Source organism: Bos grunniens, chromosome 6 (assembly GCF_055505025.1).
Source record: "Bos grunniens cultivar Pamir isolate PY7600 chromosome 6, Bosgru_T2T1.0, whole genome shotgun sequence".
NCBI lineage: Eukaryota > Metazoa > Chordata > Mammalia > Artiodactyla > Bovidae > Bos > Bos grunniens.
Window position 1 is genome coordinate 12073053 of NC_141170.1, and position 19411 is coordinate 12092463.

General features: G+C 42.8%; 1 protein-coding gene across 1 annotated transcript in view; it reads left to right on the forward strand.

Moving 5' to 3' along the window:
• CLNK (cytokine dependent hematopoietic cell linker) overlaps positions 1–19411 on the forward strand; it is a 209011-nt gene that overhangs the window by 144430 nt on the left and 45170 nt on the right. The window contains exons 9-12 of the mRNA XM_086407495.1: positions 5496–5521; positions 5734–5753; positions 7689–7799; positions 16305–16332. Of these exons, the coding sequence (XP_086263621.1) occupies positions 5496–5521; positions 5734–5753; positions 7689–7799; positions 16305–16332 (185 nt within the window). The remainder of the gene's footprint in view (positions 1–5495; positions 5522–5733; positions 5754–7688; positions 7800–16304; positions 16333–19411) is intronic.

A 19411-nucleotide genomic window follows, 5' to 3' on the forward strand; every position in this document is an offset into this window, starting at 1 on the left:
AGCATGCCAAAAGAATAAAAAAATTAAAAATTTTAAAGGATAAAGTATGCAATTCAATGACTTTAGTATGTTCACAGAATTCTGCAACAAATGGCCACAATCTAAGTTTTGAAAAATGTATCTCCCCCCAACAAAAGCCTGTTCATTAGAAGTTGCTCCCCAAACCTTCCCCTTTCCCAAGAAACCACTAATATACTTCCTGTCTCTATGGATTTGCCCATCCTAGATTTTTAAAATATAAATGAAATCATGCAATACATAGTCTTTTAGCTTCCTTCATTGAGCATGTTTTAGAAGATCATCTATGTTGTAACATGTAGCATGTTGTAGCATGTAACATGTACTTTATTCCTTTTTATTGCTAAATCATAGTCCTTAGTATAGATACATTTGTTTATCCTTTCACCATATTTTTACTCTTTCATCAGTTAATAAACATTTGGATGAATTTTACCTTTTGACTTTTATGATAGTACTGTTCTGAAAATTCATGTACAAGTTTTGGTATGTGTGTATGTTTGGCTTTCTCTTTAGTATATCATGTCCAACTCTTTGCAACCCCAGGGACTGTAGCCTGCCAGGCTTCTCTGTCCAGGGGATTCTCCAGGCAAGAATACTGGAGTGGGTAACCACTTCCTTCTCTAGGGGATCTTCCCAACCCAGGGATCGATCTCAGGTCTCTTACGGCTCCTGCACTGGCAGGCAGGCTCTTGACCATTAGTGACACCTGGGAAGCCCAGAATATACACCCAGGAGAGGAATTACTATACCATGCAGTAGCTCTTGGAGAAGGCAATGACACCCCAGTTCAGTACTCTTGCCTGGAAAATCCCGTGGGTGGAGGAGCCTGGTAGGCTGCAGTCCACGGGGTCACTAAGAGTCAGACATGACTGAGAGACTTCACTTTCACTTTTCACTTTCATGCATTGGAGAAGGAAATGGCAAACCAGTTCAGTGTTCTTGCCTGGAGAATCCCAGGGACTGGGGAGCCTGGTGGGCTGCCATCTATGGGGTTGCACAGCGTCAGACACGACTGAAGCAACTTAGCAGCAGCAGCAGCAGCAGTAGCTCTGCATACACATGTATTTTAAATGAGGAGGATACTGATGCCAGGGAAAACTTGCATTATAATGGGGGTACACAACTTAGAGACAGAGTACAGAAAAGGTGCATGTATGCAGTGTGTGTGTGCTCAGTTGTGTCTGACTCTTTGGAACCCTATGAACTGTAGCCCACCAGGCTCCTCTGTCCATGGAATTTTCCAGACAAGAATACTGGAGTGGGTTGCCATTTCCTACTCCAGGGGACCTTCCTGACCCAGGAACCAAACTCGAGTCTCCTGCATCTCCTGCACTGCATGGGGATTCTTTACCATTGGGCCACCAGGGGAAGCCCATACAGAAAAGACGCACCATGGTTAAGGCAAAGTTCTCGTCACAGCCTAAATGACCCCATGTGACCCCGTGCACGTTCTCACCTCCACCACCGCTGCCTGGAGAGTGTTGTGGGTTGTGCTTAGTCACTCAGTCATGCCCAGCTCTTTGACACCCCATGTACTATAGCCTGCCAGGCTCCTCTGTCCATGGGGATTCTCCAGGCAAGAATACTGGAGTGGGTTGCCATGACCTCCTCCAGGGGATCTTCCTGACCCAGGGATTGAACCCAGGTCTCCCACACTACCAGCAGATTCTTTACCGTCTGAGCCACCAGGGAAGCCCAGAGAGTAGAACCCCTTGGTTCTCATCCCACCCCAGGGCCTTTGTACTTGCTGCTGCCTCTGTCAGGGACGCTTGCCGAGGTATTCACATGCTGTGTGCCTTCACTTTCTTCAAGCTTCTGTTGTCATCCCCCTGCACAGAGGTCTTCTGGCATCTGTATGAAGAACAGTAGCCCCACCACCCGTCTCTCACACACCAGACCTTCACTTTTCTTTGCAGTGTTTATCACCACCGGCTATCATATACCTTTGTTTGTTTTCTATCGCCTGCTACTGGAATGTGAGTTTACATGACAATAGAAACTTTTTTTTCTGGTATTGTATTCCCCAACACCTACATCAATAAATCTATTAAAAATGAATCCATGCCTGACATACACTAGGGGCTCAAGAACAAGCAAATGAATAAAAGCAAGATAGATGTCCTTCTCTAAATTCACAATCACTGAATCAAATGAGATGCATATCTCTGAAGCAATAAATGGAATGTTCCTACTGAATTCCAGATACTCAGTCTTTTTATTGAACTTTGTTTTCAGTGAATTGAATTGATCCCCAATAGATACAGTGCTGCTGCTGCTGCTGCTAAGTCACTTCAGTCGTGTCCGACTCTGTGTGGCCCCAAAGATGGCAGCCCACCAGGCTCCCCCGTCCCTGGGATTCTCCAGGCAAGAACACTGGAGTGGGCTGCCATTTCCTTCTCCAATGCATGAAAGTGAAAAGTGAAAGTGAAGTTGCTCAGTCATGTCTGACTCCTAGAAACTCCATAGACTGCAGCCCACTAGGCTCCCCCATCCCTGGGGTTCTCCAGGCAAGAATACTGGAGTGGGTTGCCATTTCCTTCTCCAATGCATGAAAGTGAAAAGTGAAAGTCTGACTCCTAGCAACCCCATGGACTGCAGCCCGCCAGGCTCCCCTGTCCATGGGATTTGCCAGCAAGAGTACTGGAGTGGGGTGCCATTGTTTTCTCCGAATAGATACAGTAGTAGGTATGAAAAAGGTGTCTTGAACACCTGACATTTAGCCTCACAGGGAAAGTCATCAGCATAAGCTGATATAAGATAGTTTCTGAGGGAGCTCTGCTGCTGAAATCAATACACAATAAAATGAGGGCAAATTAGTTTCCTGCTTTCTGATTTAGTGCCTTAAGGAAGCACCCTGTGGCCTAATTTTTTTAGTAATTGCATCAAAATAGTCAATGACTTAACATTAACTAGATTGTTGCTGTTGTTGAAATAAAGCCTGGGTCATATTTTTGTATTTTTACAGTTTAGGAACATCTGCAAATTTTGTCTCCCATTAGTGTTTGAATTCATGCAGAGAAGTCTATATTATCTAAAATGCATTTAAAAAAAAAAAAAACAAAACAAAATAAGGAGAATGGTAATTTTGTCCAATGAGGTAGTTTTTCTGTTATTTGGGTTTTTTGTTTTTTGTGTTTTTTTGGTGTCTTTGAGTTTTATTGGGAAGGGGAATCCATTGTAATGTCAGACCAGTAGATCTCTTGCCTGTGAAATAAAACCCATTATCTGGCTTCTCTGGAGAGGTATGGAGCCCTCTCAGAAGAGCTGGACTGAAGAAGGCACTTATCTCAGTCTACTCCTCCTTCCCTCAGTTAGTTAGACCTAGAAGAACCTTTAAAATCATCCAGACTAGTGAGTGTTGCGTTGTGTTCTTTTTGACCAGCTAGACATTTTCCCCAAAGAAATCTTGAAGGAGATCCAATGGGAAGTACACAGAGATGGAGTCTCCACAGTGACAAGGGATGATGAGCTAGAAACCCAGCCTGTCAGCCTTACAGTTTCCTTAGGTGTCTCCAGGGGGACCCCAGGGGACTCTTCACAGCAAAGTTTTAAAACAATGATTTATTCCAATTGTGTCATCTCAAATAAGGAAAGGAGACTCAGGCAGTGCTCAGTTGAGTTTTAAGTCTCCTATGATAAGATACTTGATTCATGGCAAATAGATGGGGAATCAATGGAAACAGTGACAGATTTTATTTTCTTGGGCTCCAAAACCACTGAAGATGGTGACTGCAACCATGAAATTAAAAGATGTTTGCTCCTTGAAAGAAAAGCTATGACCAACCTAGACAGCATATTAAAAAGCAGAGACATTACCAACAAAGGTCAATATAGTCAAAGCTATGGTTTTTCCAGTAGTCATGTAAGGATGTGAGAGTTGGACTATAAAGAAGGCTGAATGCCGAAGAATTGATGCTTTTGAACTGTGGTATTGGAGAAGACTCTTGAGAGTCCCTTGGACTGCAAGGAGATCCAACCAGTCAATCTGAAAGGAAATCAACACTGAATATTCATTGGAAGGACTGATGCTGAAGCTCCAATACTTTGGCCACCTGATGCAAAGAGCCGAGTCATTGGAAAAGACCCTGATGCTGGGAAGGATTGAAAGCAGGAGGAGAAGGGGATGACAGAGGACAAAGTGGCAGGATGGCATCACTGACTCAATGGACATGAGTTTGAGCAAGCTCCGGGGGATGACGAAGGACAGGGAAGCCTGGCCTGCTGCAGTCCATGGGGTCCCAGAGAGTCAGACACGACTGAGCTACTGAACAACAGCCATGATAAGATGCAGTCATCTCACTGACTCCTCTCACCCCCTATAAAACAGCATTTATCAGGTCACATCCATTTTTACAGATAAGTGAACATTGCTTACTCCAAGAGCTCTCCCTGACACCCCAGACCAACTCATCTCCCATGTGTCCCTTCAATGCCACACCCTTCTCTTCCTGACGTGTTTTCTTCAGGAAAGGTAGTGCACGACTACCCTTTAGGTGTAAGCGCTATGGCAGCAGGGACAGTGTCTCTCATCTTCCCCATTGTGTCCCCAGAAGCTAGAACTTGGCCTGTAAACACAACTGGAAACACCTTGAGGGGAAGGATTGTGTTGCATTTGTCTTTAACTCCAGAGCTTGGCCCTGGGCTTAGCTCAGAGTAGCAGCTCAATAATTGTCTGAGTTGAATTGCACTGTGGAAATAAAACTACTTAAGAATGAGATGGTTCAGTCGTTTGACTCTTTGAGACCCCACGGACTGTAACCTGTCAGGCTCCTCTGTCCATGGGATCCTCCAGGACATTGCCATTTCTTCCTCCAGGGGATCTTCCTAACCCAAGGATGGAACCTGGGTTTCCTGCATTGCAGGTGTATTCTTTACCATTGAGCCATTGGGGGAGCCCCTAAAACTACCTTGACATCAGGAGAATCCTTTCCAGGCCCCATTCAGGCTTTTTCTAGGGTCAGATGGTCTTGGGCAATTGTCCTCCTAGTTTTGTCTTTCATCAAATAAAGTAATTGGACTCCGGGGTCTTAGAAAACCCTTTCATCTGAAATGTTCTGTGATGCAGTTTTTCTCTTCTTAGAAATGCCTGATGAAAGTGGGAGGCAAGAACTTGAATAAGATGACTACATATATAAAAGGATATCAATCAACAGCTAATGGTTAAGAGAGGACCTCAGGGGTCACACCATATGCGATGAGATCTTCATTCTACCGTTTACTAACTGGGGGATTGGAGGTGAGGTACTTAACTTCCCCATGCTCCAGTTTCTTCATCCAGAGCAAAAGCGAGGATTAAATGAGATCACATACCAAAAGTATTTAGCATGGTGTTGGGTATTTCATAAGATGGCAACAAATGTTCATTGGTATTGCACCAGAATTATTCAAATGGGGATGATTTCCATTTAAACGTATGTAAAGATAACTTAATGACATTTGCCATAAACTCACTCCTGTTTCTTCTTATGTTTTAGGAGACAAACCCACAAAGGGAAACAAGGTAAGAAAAAACATTAAAATGCATTTGTTACCCACTCTTTATTTTAGAACCATAGGAATATGGACAATGAGAAGGCTTAGATGGCACTTGAAAGATATACCCTAGAAGTTTGGTTGGGCTTTGTTGTTTGTCTCTAAACCAAAAAAAAAATTGTTAACCATTAGCTCTGCTCAAAGAATAACTGTAATTTCTGGTTCTCTTTCCTTTTTCAGACTCCTTTACCACCTCCTCGGTAAGTCACTGAAAAAGAGAATTTTGTTTCACAATATACTTACATGATTAGTTCCAGAATTTGAAAAGAGAAACACAGACATCTGACACTGAAAAACTAAAGAGTTGGTCAATGAACAAGAGTAAACAAGCCTCGTTCATCCATTTAATCATTCATTCATTCACAGTCATATAGTCAATATCCCTTCACCCATCCATCTTTAATGAACGCCTTGCTTCCCTGCTTCCTGTTTCTTTCCCTTCATTTAGTACAGAAGTCTCTCCCTCCTCTAAGTACAGAAGTCTACCAGAGTCCTGGCACTGGGAAATGCCTTCAATGGACCAATAATATATAAGTATATATTTATATAAGTACTTATGTCTTTATACATAAGTACATGTATTTTATATACATGTTAATATGTATATGTAGGGCTTCCCTGGTGGTTCAGATGGTAAAGAATCTTCCTGCAACGTAAAAGACCTGGGTGAGACCCTTGGGTTGGGAAGATCCCCTGGAGAAGGGCATGGCAACCCACTCCAGGATTCTTGCCTGGAGAATCCATTGGACAGAGGAGCCTGGTGAACTTCAGTCTGTGGAGTCACAAAGATTCAGACAAAACTGAGTGACTAAGTATGCACACATATATATATATATATATATATATATATATACACACACACACACACACACACACACACGACGGGGGATGGTGAAACCAACTGATTTGATTTCTCAGACCCTGAGTTGGCCACTCTGTTGTCCGACTTGGGCCCATGAGGACCTCCATCACAGCACTTCCTACCATGGTGGGCCACCTTCTCACCGCTCCTCTCTTTGCCCTCCCAGAGGGCAGCTTTTTGAGCCAAGGTCTGTGTCTTTTTCTCCCTCTGCGTCCCCAGCACCACCAACAGGGCCTGACCTACTCTGTGAACGACTGAGGGCCTAGGGGAATAAACTGGTGAGCGATTGGCTATGGAACATTGTCCCATTTCGTTGGAGAAATTCAAAAGCTCAGGTCTTCCAATCTGGGGCAAATGAAAGCCTGCAATCACAGTTTCACCCCCCAGGCAGCCTAAAATGTCAACAGCTAGCATAGACCTGTGAAACCCTGTAGCAAATTACATCACACTCTGGAAAAAAAACAGAACCAGACCGAAGGGCAAGCTGCAGGGAGAGAGACTAAGACTCGTTAGAACAATGAGTATTCTGACTTTTGAAGCTCCCTGTAAAGTAGTAAGCCATCCCCCAAACTGCCGTTTCCAACCCAAATCGGGGAACACAGAAGGCAGGGCTGTCTGAATTCTGGGTCTGAGGAGCCATCTGTATGGCAAAACTTCTCAGCTCCTCACTCTGACTCTTCTTTTTTTTTAAATTAATTTATTTATTTTAATTGGAGGCTAATTACTTTACAATATTGTAGTGGTTTTGCCATACATTCACATGAATCAGCCATGGGTGTACATGTGTTCCCAATCTTGAATGCCCTCCCACCTCCCTCCCCATCCCATCCCTCAGGGTCATCCCAGTGCACCAGCTCTGAGCACCCTGTCTCATGCATCAAACCTGAACTGGCAGTCTATTTCACATATGGTAATATACATGTTTCAATGCTATTCTCTCAAATCATCCCACCCTCGCCTTCTCCCACAGAGTCCAAAAGTCTGTTCTTTACATCTATGTCTTTTTTGCTATCTCGCATATAGGGTGATTGTTACCATCTTTCCGAATTCCATATAAATGCATTACTATATTGAATTGGTGTTTTTTCTTTCTGAGTTACTTCACTCTGTATAATAGCCTCCAGTTTCATCCACCTCATTAGAACTAATTCAAATGCATTCTTTTTAATGAGTGAGTAATATTCCATCATGTACACATACCACAGCTTTCTTATCCATTCATCTGCCAATTGACATCTAGGTTGCTTCCATGTCACTCTGACTCTTCACACAGGCCGCCGGTCAAGCCTCCAAAGAAGTACCAGCCCCTCCCCCCGGAGCCGCCGAGCAGCAGGCCACCATTCCCCCAGAGGCACACCTTCCCCGAAGCGCAGAAAGGGGCCAGGTGAGAGGCTTGCTCTTGCTGACAATGAGGTGACCAAGGTATGGGGGTGGGGGGGAAGGATGGCCACCTCTTGAAGTAGATTCCCCAGCCTGGTAGGGAGAGCCACCCCCACCTTTAGAGAAAGCATCTCAGAAGCCTGTAGTTTGACTCCTTCATGGAAAATACACTTTCTTTTTATGTCCTTCTTCCTTACATTGCAAAGAACAGGTTTTGGGGACCCAGCAGGATGGGGTTTGGATCCCAGTTGAGCCACTTCTGGCTGCAAAATTTCAGGAAGCTCTTAAATATCTCTGAATCCTGCATATTTATAAGAAGAAATTAACCATCCTCATGAGGTAGAATTGTGGTGAGGAGGTAACTTTTGTCAAGTTCTAGGGTAACATCTGTCACAGCATAGGAAAGAAGAAAGAACAATCACTTAAACAGCATCTCCTATCTGTACCTAACAGAATTAGACAGCCATAACCCTATTTTGTGGAGAAGGCAATGGCACCCTACTCCAGTACTCTTGCCTGGAAAATCCCATGGGCGGAGGAGCCTGGTAGGCTGCAGTCCTTGGGGTTGCTAAGAGTCGGACACGACTGAGCAACTTCACTTTCACTTTTTCACTTTCATGCATTGGAGAAGGAAATGGCAACCCACTCCAGTGTTCTTGCCTGGAGAATCCCAGGGGCAGGAGAGCCTGGTGGGCTGATGTCTATGGGGTCACACAGAGTCGGACACAACTGAAGTGACTTAGCAGCAGCAACCCTATTTTGGGGCTTCCCAAGCAGCACTAGTGGTAAAGAATCCACCTGCCAATGCAGGAGACGCAAGAGACTCAGGTTCAATCCCTGGGTCAGGAAGATCCCCTGGAGGACGGCATGGCAACCCACTCCAGTATTCTTGCCTGGAGAATCCTGTGGACAGAGGAGCTTGGTGGGCCACAGTCCATGGGGTCGCAAAGAGTCAGACATGACTGAAGCAACTGAGCATACATGCCCACAGCCCAATAAAGTTTGGTTTTCTAAGGCTTGAAAAGGCCAAAGTACCCACCCCAGTAGAGGTACATAATAGATGCCTGGAAAAAGGGCTCCCTACCCACAGGGCACAAAATGTGACTAAGATTCAGAGAAGTTAGGTGTCTTGTTAAAGTTATAGGGTTGGTAAATGACTGTTGGTGCGGGGCGGGGTGGGGGGGCAAAATATGCAAAGTCCATTGCAAGACATTGGGAATGCCACCAGAACTAAGAGAGCTTTGTCTTACTTCTTTTCTTTTCTTTTTATTGGAGTATAATTGATTTATAATATGTTGCTTTCAGGTGTACAGCAAAGTGAATCGGTCATTCATACACATATATGCACTCTTTTTTTGGATTCTTTTCCATATGGATCATTACAGAGTCACTGAGTAGAGGTCCCTGTACTATAGAGTAGATCCTCGTTAGTGAACTGTTTTGTATATAGCAGTGTGTATATGTCAATCCCAGTCTCCCAGTTTATTCTTCCGCCTCTTTCCTCTCTGGTAATCATAAAATTGTGTTCTACATCTGTGGCTCTATTTCTGTTTTGTAAATAAGTTCATCTGTACCATCTTTTTAGATTCCACATATAAATGATATCATATGATATTTGTCCTTCTCTGAGTGATTTACTTCACTCAGAATGACAGTCTCTAGGTCCATCCATGTTAATAATGCTGCAAATGGCATTATTTCATTCCTTTTAATGGCTGAGTAATATCCCACTGTATATATGTACATCTTTATACATTCTTCTGTTGATGGGCATTTAGGTTGCTTCCATGTTTTGGCTATTGTAAATAGTGCTACAATAAATATCGGGGTACTTGTATATTTTTGAATTATGGTTTTCTTTGCGTTTATGTCCAGGAGTTGTATTGCTGGATCTATTTTTAGATTTTTAAGGAACCTCCAGGCTCCATAGTGGTTGTACCAATTTACATTCCCACCAACGATATAGAAGGGTTCCCTTTTCTCCACCCCCACTGCAGCATTTATTGTTTGTAGATTTTTTGATTACAGCCATTCTGACTGGTGTGGGGTGATACCTTGTACTTTTAATTTGCATTTCTCTAATAATTAGTGACGTTGAGTATCTTTTCACATGCTTTTTGGCCATCCATATGTCTTCTTTGGAGAAATGTCTCTTTAGATCTTCTGCTCACTCTTTGGATTTTTTTGTTGTTGTTATTGAGCTGCATGAGTTGTTTGTATGTTTTGGAGATTGGTCGCAAAGAGTCGGACACGACTGAGCGACTGAACTGAACTGAACTGAAAGTAATGAAAATAAAAACAAAAATAAACAAATGGGACCTAATTAAACTTAAAAGCTTTTGCACAGCAAAGGAAACCGTAAACAAAATGAAAAGACAACCCACAGAATGAGGGAAATATTTGCAAAAGAAATGACCAAGACCTTTGCTTTAGGAAGAGAGCTTTGCATTTATTTATAGCTGTGCCCAGCTATGTCATCAGATGGCCATTGCTAATGACCACGTGGGAAAGACCACGTGAGGCTGTTGTGAGGTTGGAAACTTTATCTGAAAACAGAAGGAAGGCTGGAGATCTGAGTGTCTTTGGCCAGCTCGGGCTCTCTGCCTTCCTGACAGCTGCTCCCTGGGTCCCGTGGGCTGAATCACCCTCTGGAGCGACTGTGTTTACATCTGGGGATCAACTGCCCAGTGAAGGCAGCCAACAGCTGCAGCCCTTCCAGTTGGCCTTGCTCACCCCAGGTGGTGGGGTGGTCCCCGAGTCTGTGTTTCAGCCCCCCTTGGTCTCTGCTTGCTCTGCCCTTCTCTGCTGGGCATATTGTAGTCCGTGGGGTCGCAAAGAGTTGGACACTGAACAACAACAACAATAAACTTGGCTTTGCAAAACAATTGCTGAATTAGAGCCCTTCAGTTCAGGAAAATGCCATTTAGAGCACTCATTGACAGCCCGAAGCCAGGAGAGAACACTGATGTTTGGAGAATGTTGGTTAGACATTCTCAACCATTTGTGGGTCATCATTATGATTTTTACAATACCCATGTGCTTCATAGTTTTTGCTCAGCTCTTTTTTTAATTTATTTAAATAGATATATTTAAAAGGGAAACATAGCACTACCATAAGTAACCACAAAACAGTTTCTGAGCAAAACTTTCAGTCTGGAGGAGGTTTTTTTCTGTTAAAGGGGAAGAAAAATAAAGTTAGAGTGATGTTCAAGATATATGGGCTTTCCTGGTGGCTCAGATGGTAAAGAATCTGCCTGCAACACAGGAGACCTGGGTTCAATCCCTGGGTCAGTAAGATCCCCTGGAGGAGGGCATGGCAACCAACTCCAGTATTCTTACCTGGAGAATCCCATGGACAGAGGAGTCTGGCAGGCTACAGTCCATGGGGCTGCAAAGAGTCAGACACGACTGAGCAACAAACACTTTTAAGATATACTAACCACTGCGTGTAAACTCTCTCCTTGATATAATTAGAAAGATGAAAAAAAGAAAACTTTCCCACTCTGTATCCATTGTAATTTGAATGCCATGATACATGCACCAAATAAAAATCAGCCTGAGAAGTCAGGAACATAATCATTGCCTGCTGCAGCTCTAGCTACTCATGGGCCACTTTGGAGTCCTCAGCATTCTGCAAAAAGCAATGCTTCAATCTGCAGTTTTCTGATAAGGACACAGAACTGCAGACTGAGCTCTGAAATTTCCTTTAAGCTTCAGCCAACTCAGTGGCCCAAGGTGCAGGGTTCAGCCAAAATATAATTTACATAAAGTGTGTGCTATTTTAAAAAAATTTTACAGATGGCTAACAAACACATGAAAAGATGCTCAACATCACTCATTATCAGAGAAATGCAAATCAAAACCACTATGAGGTACCATTTCACACCAGTCAGAATGGCTGCGATCCAAAAGTCTACAAATAATAAATGCTGGAGAGGGTGTGGAGAAAAGGGAACCCTCTTACACTGTTGGTGGGAATGCAAACTAGTACAGCCACTATGGAGAACAGTGTGGAGATTCCTTAAAAAACTGGAAATAGAACTGCCTTATGATCCAGCAACCCCACTGCTGGGCATACACACTGAGGAAACCAGAAGGGAAAGAGACACGTGTACCCCAATGTTCATCGCAGCACTGTTTATAATAGCCAAGACATGGAAGCAACCTAGATGTCCATCAGCAGATGAATGGATAAGAAAGCTGTGGTACATATACACAATGGAGTATTACTCAGCCATTAAAAAGAATACATTTGAATCAGTTCTAATGAGGTGGATGAAACTGGAGCCTATTATACAGAGTGAAGTAAGCCAGAAGGAAAAACATAAATACAGTATACTAACGCACATATATGGAATTTAGAAAGATGGTAACAATAACCCGGTGTACGAGACAGCAAAAGAGACACTGATGTATAGAACAGTCTTATGGACTCTGTGGGAGAGGGAGAGGGTGGGAAGATTTGGGAGAATGGCAATGAAACATGTAAAATATCATGTAGGAAACGAGTTGCCAGTCCAGGTTCGATGCATGATGCTGGATGCTTGGGGCTGGTGCACTGGGACGGCCCAGAGGGATGGTATGGGGAGGGAGGAGGGAGGAGGGTTCGGGATGGGGAACACATGTATACCTGTGGCGGATTCATTTTGATATTTGGCAAAACTAATACAATTATGTAAAGTTTAAAAATAAAATAAAATTGGAAGAATAAAAAAAATAAAAAAATAAAATTTTACTTTTAATTAGAAGATAATTGCTTTGCAATGTTGTGTTGGTTTCTGCCATGTGAGTGTGACTGTGTTCGTCACTCACTTGTGTCCGACTCTTTGCAACTCCATGGGCTGTAGCCCACCCGGCTCCTCTGTCCATGGGATTCTTCAGGCAAGAATACTGGAGTTGCCGTTTCTTCCTCCAGAGGATCTTCCCAACTAGGGATCAAACCCGGGTCTCCCACATTGCAGGCAGATTCTTTACTGTCTGAGCCACCAGGGACAACATGAATCTATGTCCCTTCCTTCTTAAACCTCCCTCCCACCCTCTATTCCACCCCACCCCTCTAGATTTGTCACAGAGCCCTGGGTTGAGCACCCTGTGTTGAACACAGCAACTTCCCATGAGCTATCTATTTTACACAAGGTAATGCTTATGTTTCAATGCTACTCTCTCAATTCGTCCCACCCTCTCCTTCCATCTCTGTATCCACAAGTTTGATCTCTATGTCTGTGTCTCTATTCCTGCCCTGCGAATAGGTTCATCAGTACTGTTTTTCTAGATTCCATATACATGCTTTAATATGCGACTCTCATAAGTCTCTTCTGACTTTCTTCACTCTGTATAATGACAGATGAATGGATAAAGAAGTTGTAGTACATATATACAATGGAAGTGTGTGATATTTTTATCAACAACGCACTCATTTGCCTAACTATGGTTCTCCCTCTTCAACCTTGCTGACACCATATCAGCTCAGGCCATCTTAGTATGTATGTTCTGATGATTTGGGAGATGGAAAAAAATCCTTATACATGTTGAGAAACCGTAAAGAGAGAGAAAGTATGGATTATAAAGAAGGTACGCAAATTCACATTCATGAATGGAAACTATTTTAAAGTCTGAACTTTATTATTGTTATAGTTTTACAATATAGATATATAATGATAGGTATAATGATATAATCTATCATTATAGATATTGCCTTTGAGGAAAACTGAGTTACGGGCACATGGGATGTTTCTGTATGATTTCCTACCACTGTGGGAGAACTACAATTATGTCAGAATGAAAAGTTTAAGTTAAGGAGGGTGTGACTGTTAAAAGTGTTAAAAGTGTCTTGTAAGGTGTTCTTCTTCTCCAAATGGCTTTCACATGTATTATTTCATGAGAACCTTAACCAACCCTTTTCATTTCTGTCGGCATTTACCCGTTTCACAGATGGGAAAATGAAGCTTCAAAGAGGAAACTTTACTTATTGAGTGTGATGGAGCTCGAGGATAACAGAGCAAAGACTCAAATCCAATTCATTTGAAACTAAGCCAGAAACTAAGAGAGGTTCAGGAAGGGCTATTTTTACATTAAAAATAGTGTTATCCTCAAATACACAATGAGCACCAGTTATGCACAGGAAAGAGTGTGCAAAACTTTTATTGTGCAGTCAAGGACCACGTTTTATTTATTGACCATCTCCAGCAGCCAATCATGGGACAGTTTATGAGTGGAAAGATGCTCTCAGAGAGGCAGGTTGGGGCTAGAGGGGGAGGCCAGAGTACCCACCCTCACTCCTCCATTCTGTCACTTTGTGGGTCTCTCTGTCTTCATAAATCTCATTGAAAGGACCCCCTGAAAGCCCAATACCTTCATTTCACATGTGAGGGGGGCAACCAACTCGTGGGGGTCTTGTCACCACAGGCATTTCAATGCCCAAGGACATTTGTTGCTCCGAGAGAGGACATCTTACTTCCTAAGTGGATTCTCACTTAAAAATCCAGGTTTTGAAAGTTACCAGTTTCAAAGGCCAATTTTCCCAAAGTCTTAAATTTCCATCTATAAATATGTGCTACACTACATTGCTTCAGTCGTATCCAGCTCTTTGCGACCCCATGGACTGAAGCCCGCCAGCCTCCCCTGTCCATGGGATTTTCCAGGCAAGAATACTGGAGTGGGTTACTATTTCCTTCTCCATCTATAAATATATTGCTCCATTTACAAATGGAATGCTTTTATCTAAACAGAAAGACAATCCTTCTGCCTGTCATATTACATAGGTTAAAACATAAGACCTTGAGGAACTCAGTTAAATATCCTTAAATTTTTGAAACGTCTTTATTCGCTTCATGTAATTGATTTTTTAAGTACTTCAAATGCTGACAGGGCAGGTTTAAACCCTAACAAGCCAAACTTTAACATTTCATTTTTATAAATCTAATAAAGTGAATGTATAATTATAGAAAAATTCAAGTTCTCTTAAACAGTTGGAATGGTTTAGAAAAGAAGTTGAACATAGCTTGACTCTTATTAACTTAAAATCACAAGTCTAAAAGCAATTACCCATTTTAAATTGAAGCCACATGGCCAATCTGTCCGTATTTCTAAGATGCCAGAGTTTCTTAAACATTAAAAACACCGAGATTGGCCTCATTTTAACCCCAAACAAATTAATACTCTGGGTGTCTGTTCTACTTTATTACTTCTATTCATATCTCTTTATCTTCCACTTGCCCTGCTAAGAGGGAGAGGCAGGGTACGGATGCATTATCTCAGATGGGCTGATGAAACAGGTTAAAAAAACATGGGACCTCGGCATACTCGCTTCTTGCTTGGAGATCTAAGACCAGGGTATAGCTTCTGAGTGCCGTATGCTGCTGGCACCGTCTTCGCTGATACAGATAGACCTGTACCACCCTAGCTCCACAGCCTTAAACTGGGATTGGTGTCGCAGCCTTCATCTCTCAATGTCTCTTCTGTTCCAGTCTTCTCACAAACAGAGGTAGACAGAGGTACATATCACCTCATCTCCCTTCATAGCCGCAGCTTCTGGCTTTGCCCACATTCTTACAATAGTGCCCACTGGATGCCCAACATTTTCCTTTTTATCTCCAGCAATGCTCACAATGAGGCTTCCCAGGTGGCTCACTGGTGAAGAATCTGCCTGCAGATGCAGGTGACCTGGGTTCCACCCTGGGGTTGGGAAGATCCCCTGGAGAAGGAAATGGCTACCCACTCCAGTATTCTTCCCTGGGAAATCCCACAGAGAGAGGAGCCTGGTGCGCTGCACTCCATGGGGTGGCAAAGAGTTGGACACAGCTGAGCGACTAAACAATAACAACAATTTTCACAATAAGCCTCTAGGATAAGTATCCTTGTGGCCACTTTCAGATGAGAAAAAATGAGGTTTAGAGAGGCTAATGAACTCAACTATTAATATAAATGAAAGGTTTGGAGTTTCTTCTGAGACCATCCGATGGTCCAAAGTCCACTTTATCAAAGTCCCTGTCGAATTCTTGATCATTCAGTTTCATGTTCTTTCTTGTCTCAGATCTCCTCTCATCATCAGCATCCTTTTTCTCACACAGGCCTTCCTGGGTCCTGCTGTACCACAGCTTCACACCTAAAATTCTTTATACTGCCTCAAAGTTTAAAAAAAAAAAAAAAGGGAGTTTTAAAATCAAGGTAATAATAGCAGGTCCTTCTGTGCGAATGAAATTTGACATGGAAAACCAAATGTCAGTAGAAATGATGATGTTATTTAAATTCTTCTAAAATGAGAGGCAAGTTTATTCATGTCCTTTCTGTCACCACCTTTTATATTGGCTCGTAACTTCTTTTGCTTAGAAAATTATGAGAAAAATAACCTGGCTTTAATTTTATAGAACAGTGATAAATATCACACTGGACTATGGGCTATTAATTTGGCAATGAAAATGTAATCAAAGACCTTTAAGGGCTCAGAATGATTTTATTTTGATCATTATGAACTGTATTTTATGTAACATCATATTTCTTTCCCTTGCAGACAGATAAGCTTAAAGAATTTAAGTGAGGTAAGTAGCAATTCTGTCCTGCTGCTGCTGCTGCTGCTAAGTCGCTCCAGTCGTGTCCGACTCTGTGAGACCCCATAGACGGAAGCCCACCAGGCTCCCCTGTCCCTGGGATTCTCCAGGCAAGAACACTGGAGTGGGTTGCCATTTCCTTCTCCAATGCATGAAAGTGAAAAGAGAAAGGGAAGTCGCTCAGTCGTGTCCGACTCTTAGCGACCCAATGGACTATAGCCTACCAGGCTCCTCCATCCCTGGGATTTTCCAAGCAAGAGTACTGGAGTGGGGTGCCATTGCCTTCTCCGAATTCTGTCCTAGGAAACAAAAAAGGGAATTTTTTGCATTAACTGTCTGTGATGGGCAAGATGCTTAATTATCATAACAGCTATGCTCAATATGTATTAATAGCCTATTTTTTTTAATTGTTTTTGATTGGAGGCTGCAGTCCATGGGGTCACAAAGAGCCAGACATGACTGAGTGACTGAACTGAGTTGAATTGCTTTACAATGTTGTACGGGTTTCTTCAATGTAAACAATGGAAACTAGCTGTGAATATACATATATCCCCTCCCTCTTGAGCTTCGCTGCCTTCCCAGATCCAATCCCACCCTCTAGGTGGTCACAGAGCACCAGGGGAGCTTCCTGAGCTATATAACAACTTCGCACTAGCTGTCTGTTTTACACAATTATCAGATCAGATCAGTCGCTCAGTCGTGTCCAACTCTTTGTGACCCCATGAATCGCAGCACGCCAGGCCTCCCTGTCCAACACCAACTCCCGGAGTTCACTGAGACTCATGTCCATCAAGTCAGTGATGCCATCCAGCCATTTCATCCTCTGTCGTCCCCTTCCCCTCCTGCCCCCAATCCCTCCCAGCATCAGAGTCTTTTCCAATGAGTCAACTCTTCGAATGAGGTGGCCAAAGTACTGGAGTTTCAGCTTTAGTATCATTCCTTCCAAAGAACTCCCAGGGCTGATCTCCTTCAGAATGGACTGGTTGGATCTCCTTGCAGTCCAAGGGACTCTCAAGAGTCTTCTCCAACACCACAGTTCAAAAGCATCAATTCTTTGGCGCTCAGCCTTCTTCACAGTCCAACTCTCACATCCATACATGACCACAGGAAAAACCATAGCCTTGACTAGACGAACTTTTGTTGGCAAAGTAATGTCTCTGCTTTTCAATATGCTATCTAGGTTGGTCATAACTTTCCTTCCAAGGAGTAAGCGTCTTTTAATTTCATGGCTGCAGTCACCATCTGCAGTGATTTTGGAGCCCAGAAAAATAAAGTCTGACACTGTTTCCACTGTTTCCCATCTATTTCCCATGAAGTGATGGGACCGGATGCCATGATCTTCATTTTCTGAATGTTGAGCTTTAAGCCAACTTTTTCACTCTCCACTTTCACTTTCATCAAGAGGGTTTTTAGTTCCTCTTCACTTTTTGCCATAAGGGTGGTGTCATCTGCATATCTGAGGTTACTGATATTTCTCCCGGCAATCTTGATTCCAGCTTGAGTTTCTTCCAGTCCAGCATTTCTCATGATGTACTCTGCATATAAGTTAAATAAACAGGGTGACAATATACAGCCCTGATGAACTCCTTTTCCTATTTGGAACCAGTCTGTTGTTCCATGTCCAGTTCTAACTGTTGCTTCCTGATCTGCATACAAATTTCTCAAGAGGCAGATCAGGTGGTCTGGTATTCCCATCTCTTTCAGAATTTTCCACAGTTTATTGTGATCCACACAGTCAAAGGCTTTGGCATAGTCAATAAAGCAGAAATAGATGTTTTTCTGGAACTCTCTTGCTTTTTCCATGATCCAGCGGATGTCGGCAATTTGATCTCTGGTTCCTCTGCCTTTTCTAAAACCAGCTTGAACATCAGGAAATTCACGGTTCACATATTGCTAAAGCCTGGCTTGGAGAATTTTGAGCATTACTTTACTAGTGTGTGAGATGAGTGCAATTGTGTGGCAGTTTGAGCATTCTTTGGCATTACCTTTCTTTGGGATTGGAATGAAAACTGATCTTTTCCAGTCCTGGGGCCACTGCTGAGTTTTCCAAATTTGCTGGCATATTGAGTGCAGCACTTTCACAGCATCATCTTTTAGGATTTGGAATAGCTTAACTAGAATTCCATCACTCCCACTAGCTTTGTTCGTAGTGATGCTTTCTAAGGCCCTCTTGACTTCACATTCCAGGATGTCTGGCTCTAGATCAGTGATCACACCATCGTGATTATCTGGGTCGTGAAGATCTTTTTTGTACAGTTCCTCTGTGTATTCTTGCCATCTCTTCTTAATATCTTTTGCTTCTGTTAGGTCCATACCATTTCTGTCCTTTATCGAGCTCATCTTTGCATGAAATGTTCCTTTGGTATCTCTGATTTTCATGAAGAGATCCCTAGTCTTTCCCATTCTGTTGTTTTCCTCTATTTCTTTGCATTGATCATTGAAGAAGGCTTTCTTATCTCTTCTTGCTATTCTTTGGAACTCTGCATTCAGATGTTTATATCTTTCCTTTCCTCCTTTGCTTTTCACTTCTCTTCTTTTCACAGCTATTTGTAAGGCTGTGAATATATACACAATTATAATGTACCCTATTTTAAAGGTGATAAAACTAAAGCAAAACAAGGTGAGCCTGAGATTTTAAATGAAATTCTTATTTGCCACCACATTCAGTGTTTATTGGGAGACATGAGGTCTCCACCAATGACTTCCATTCTTCAGCATTTCAGAAGTAACTGTTGGAAATTGTGATACAATTTCCTGGTTATTAGTCGCTCACAAGAAAGACAGGAGTGCAAAGAGGAGTACGTAGGAAATACAGAGTCGCACAGACCTGATTTAGAATCCTACTCTGCCACCAACGACTTTGTGAACTTAAGCAAACTCTCCTGCCCTCACCCCACTCCTGTTCTGTTCTGTTTTCCCAACCAAAAAATAGACACAGGTATCCTCAACTTGGCAAAGTTGATGTGACACAAAGTCAGTCAAAGTTAGCACATAAATGTCCAAGTGAGCAGTAGAGGCTCCCTAAGTGGCATGAAGGTCAGGTCAGAGGAAGTTATCTTAGAGTCCCTTA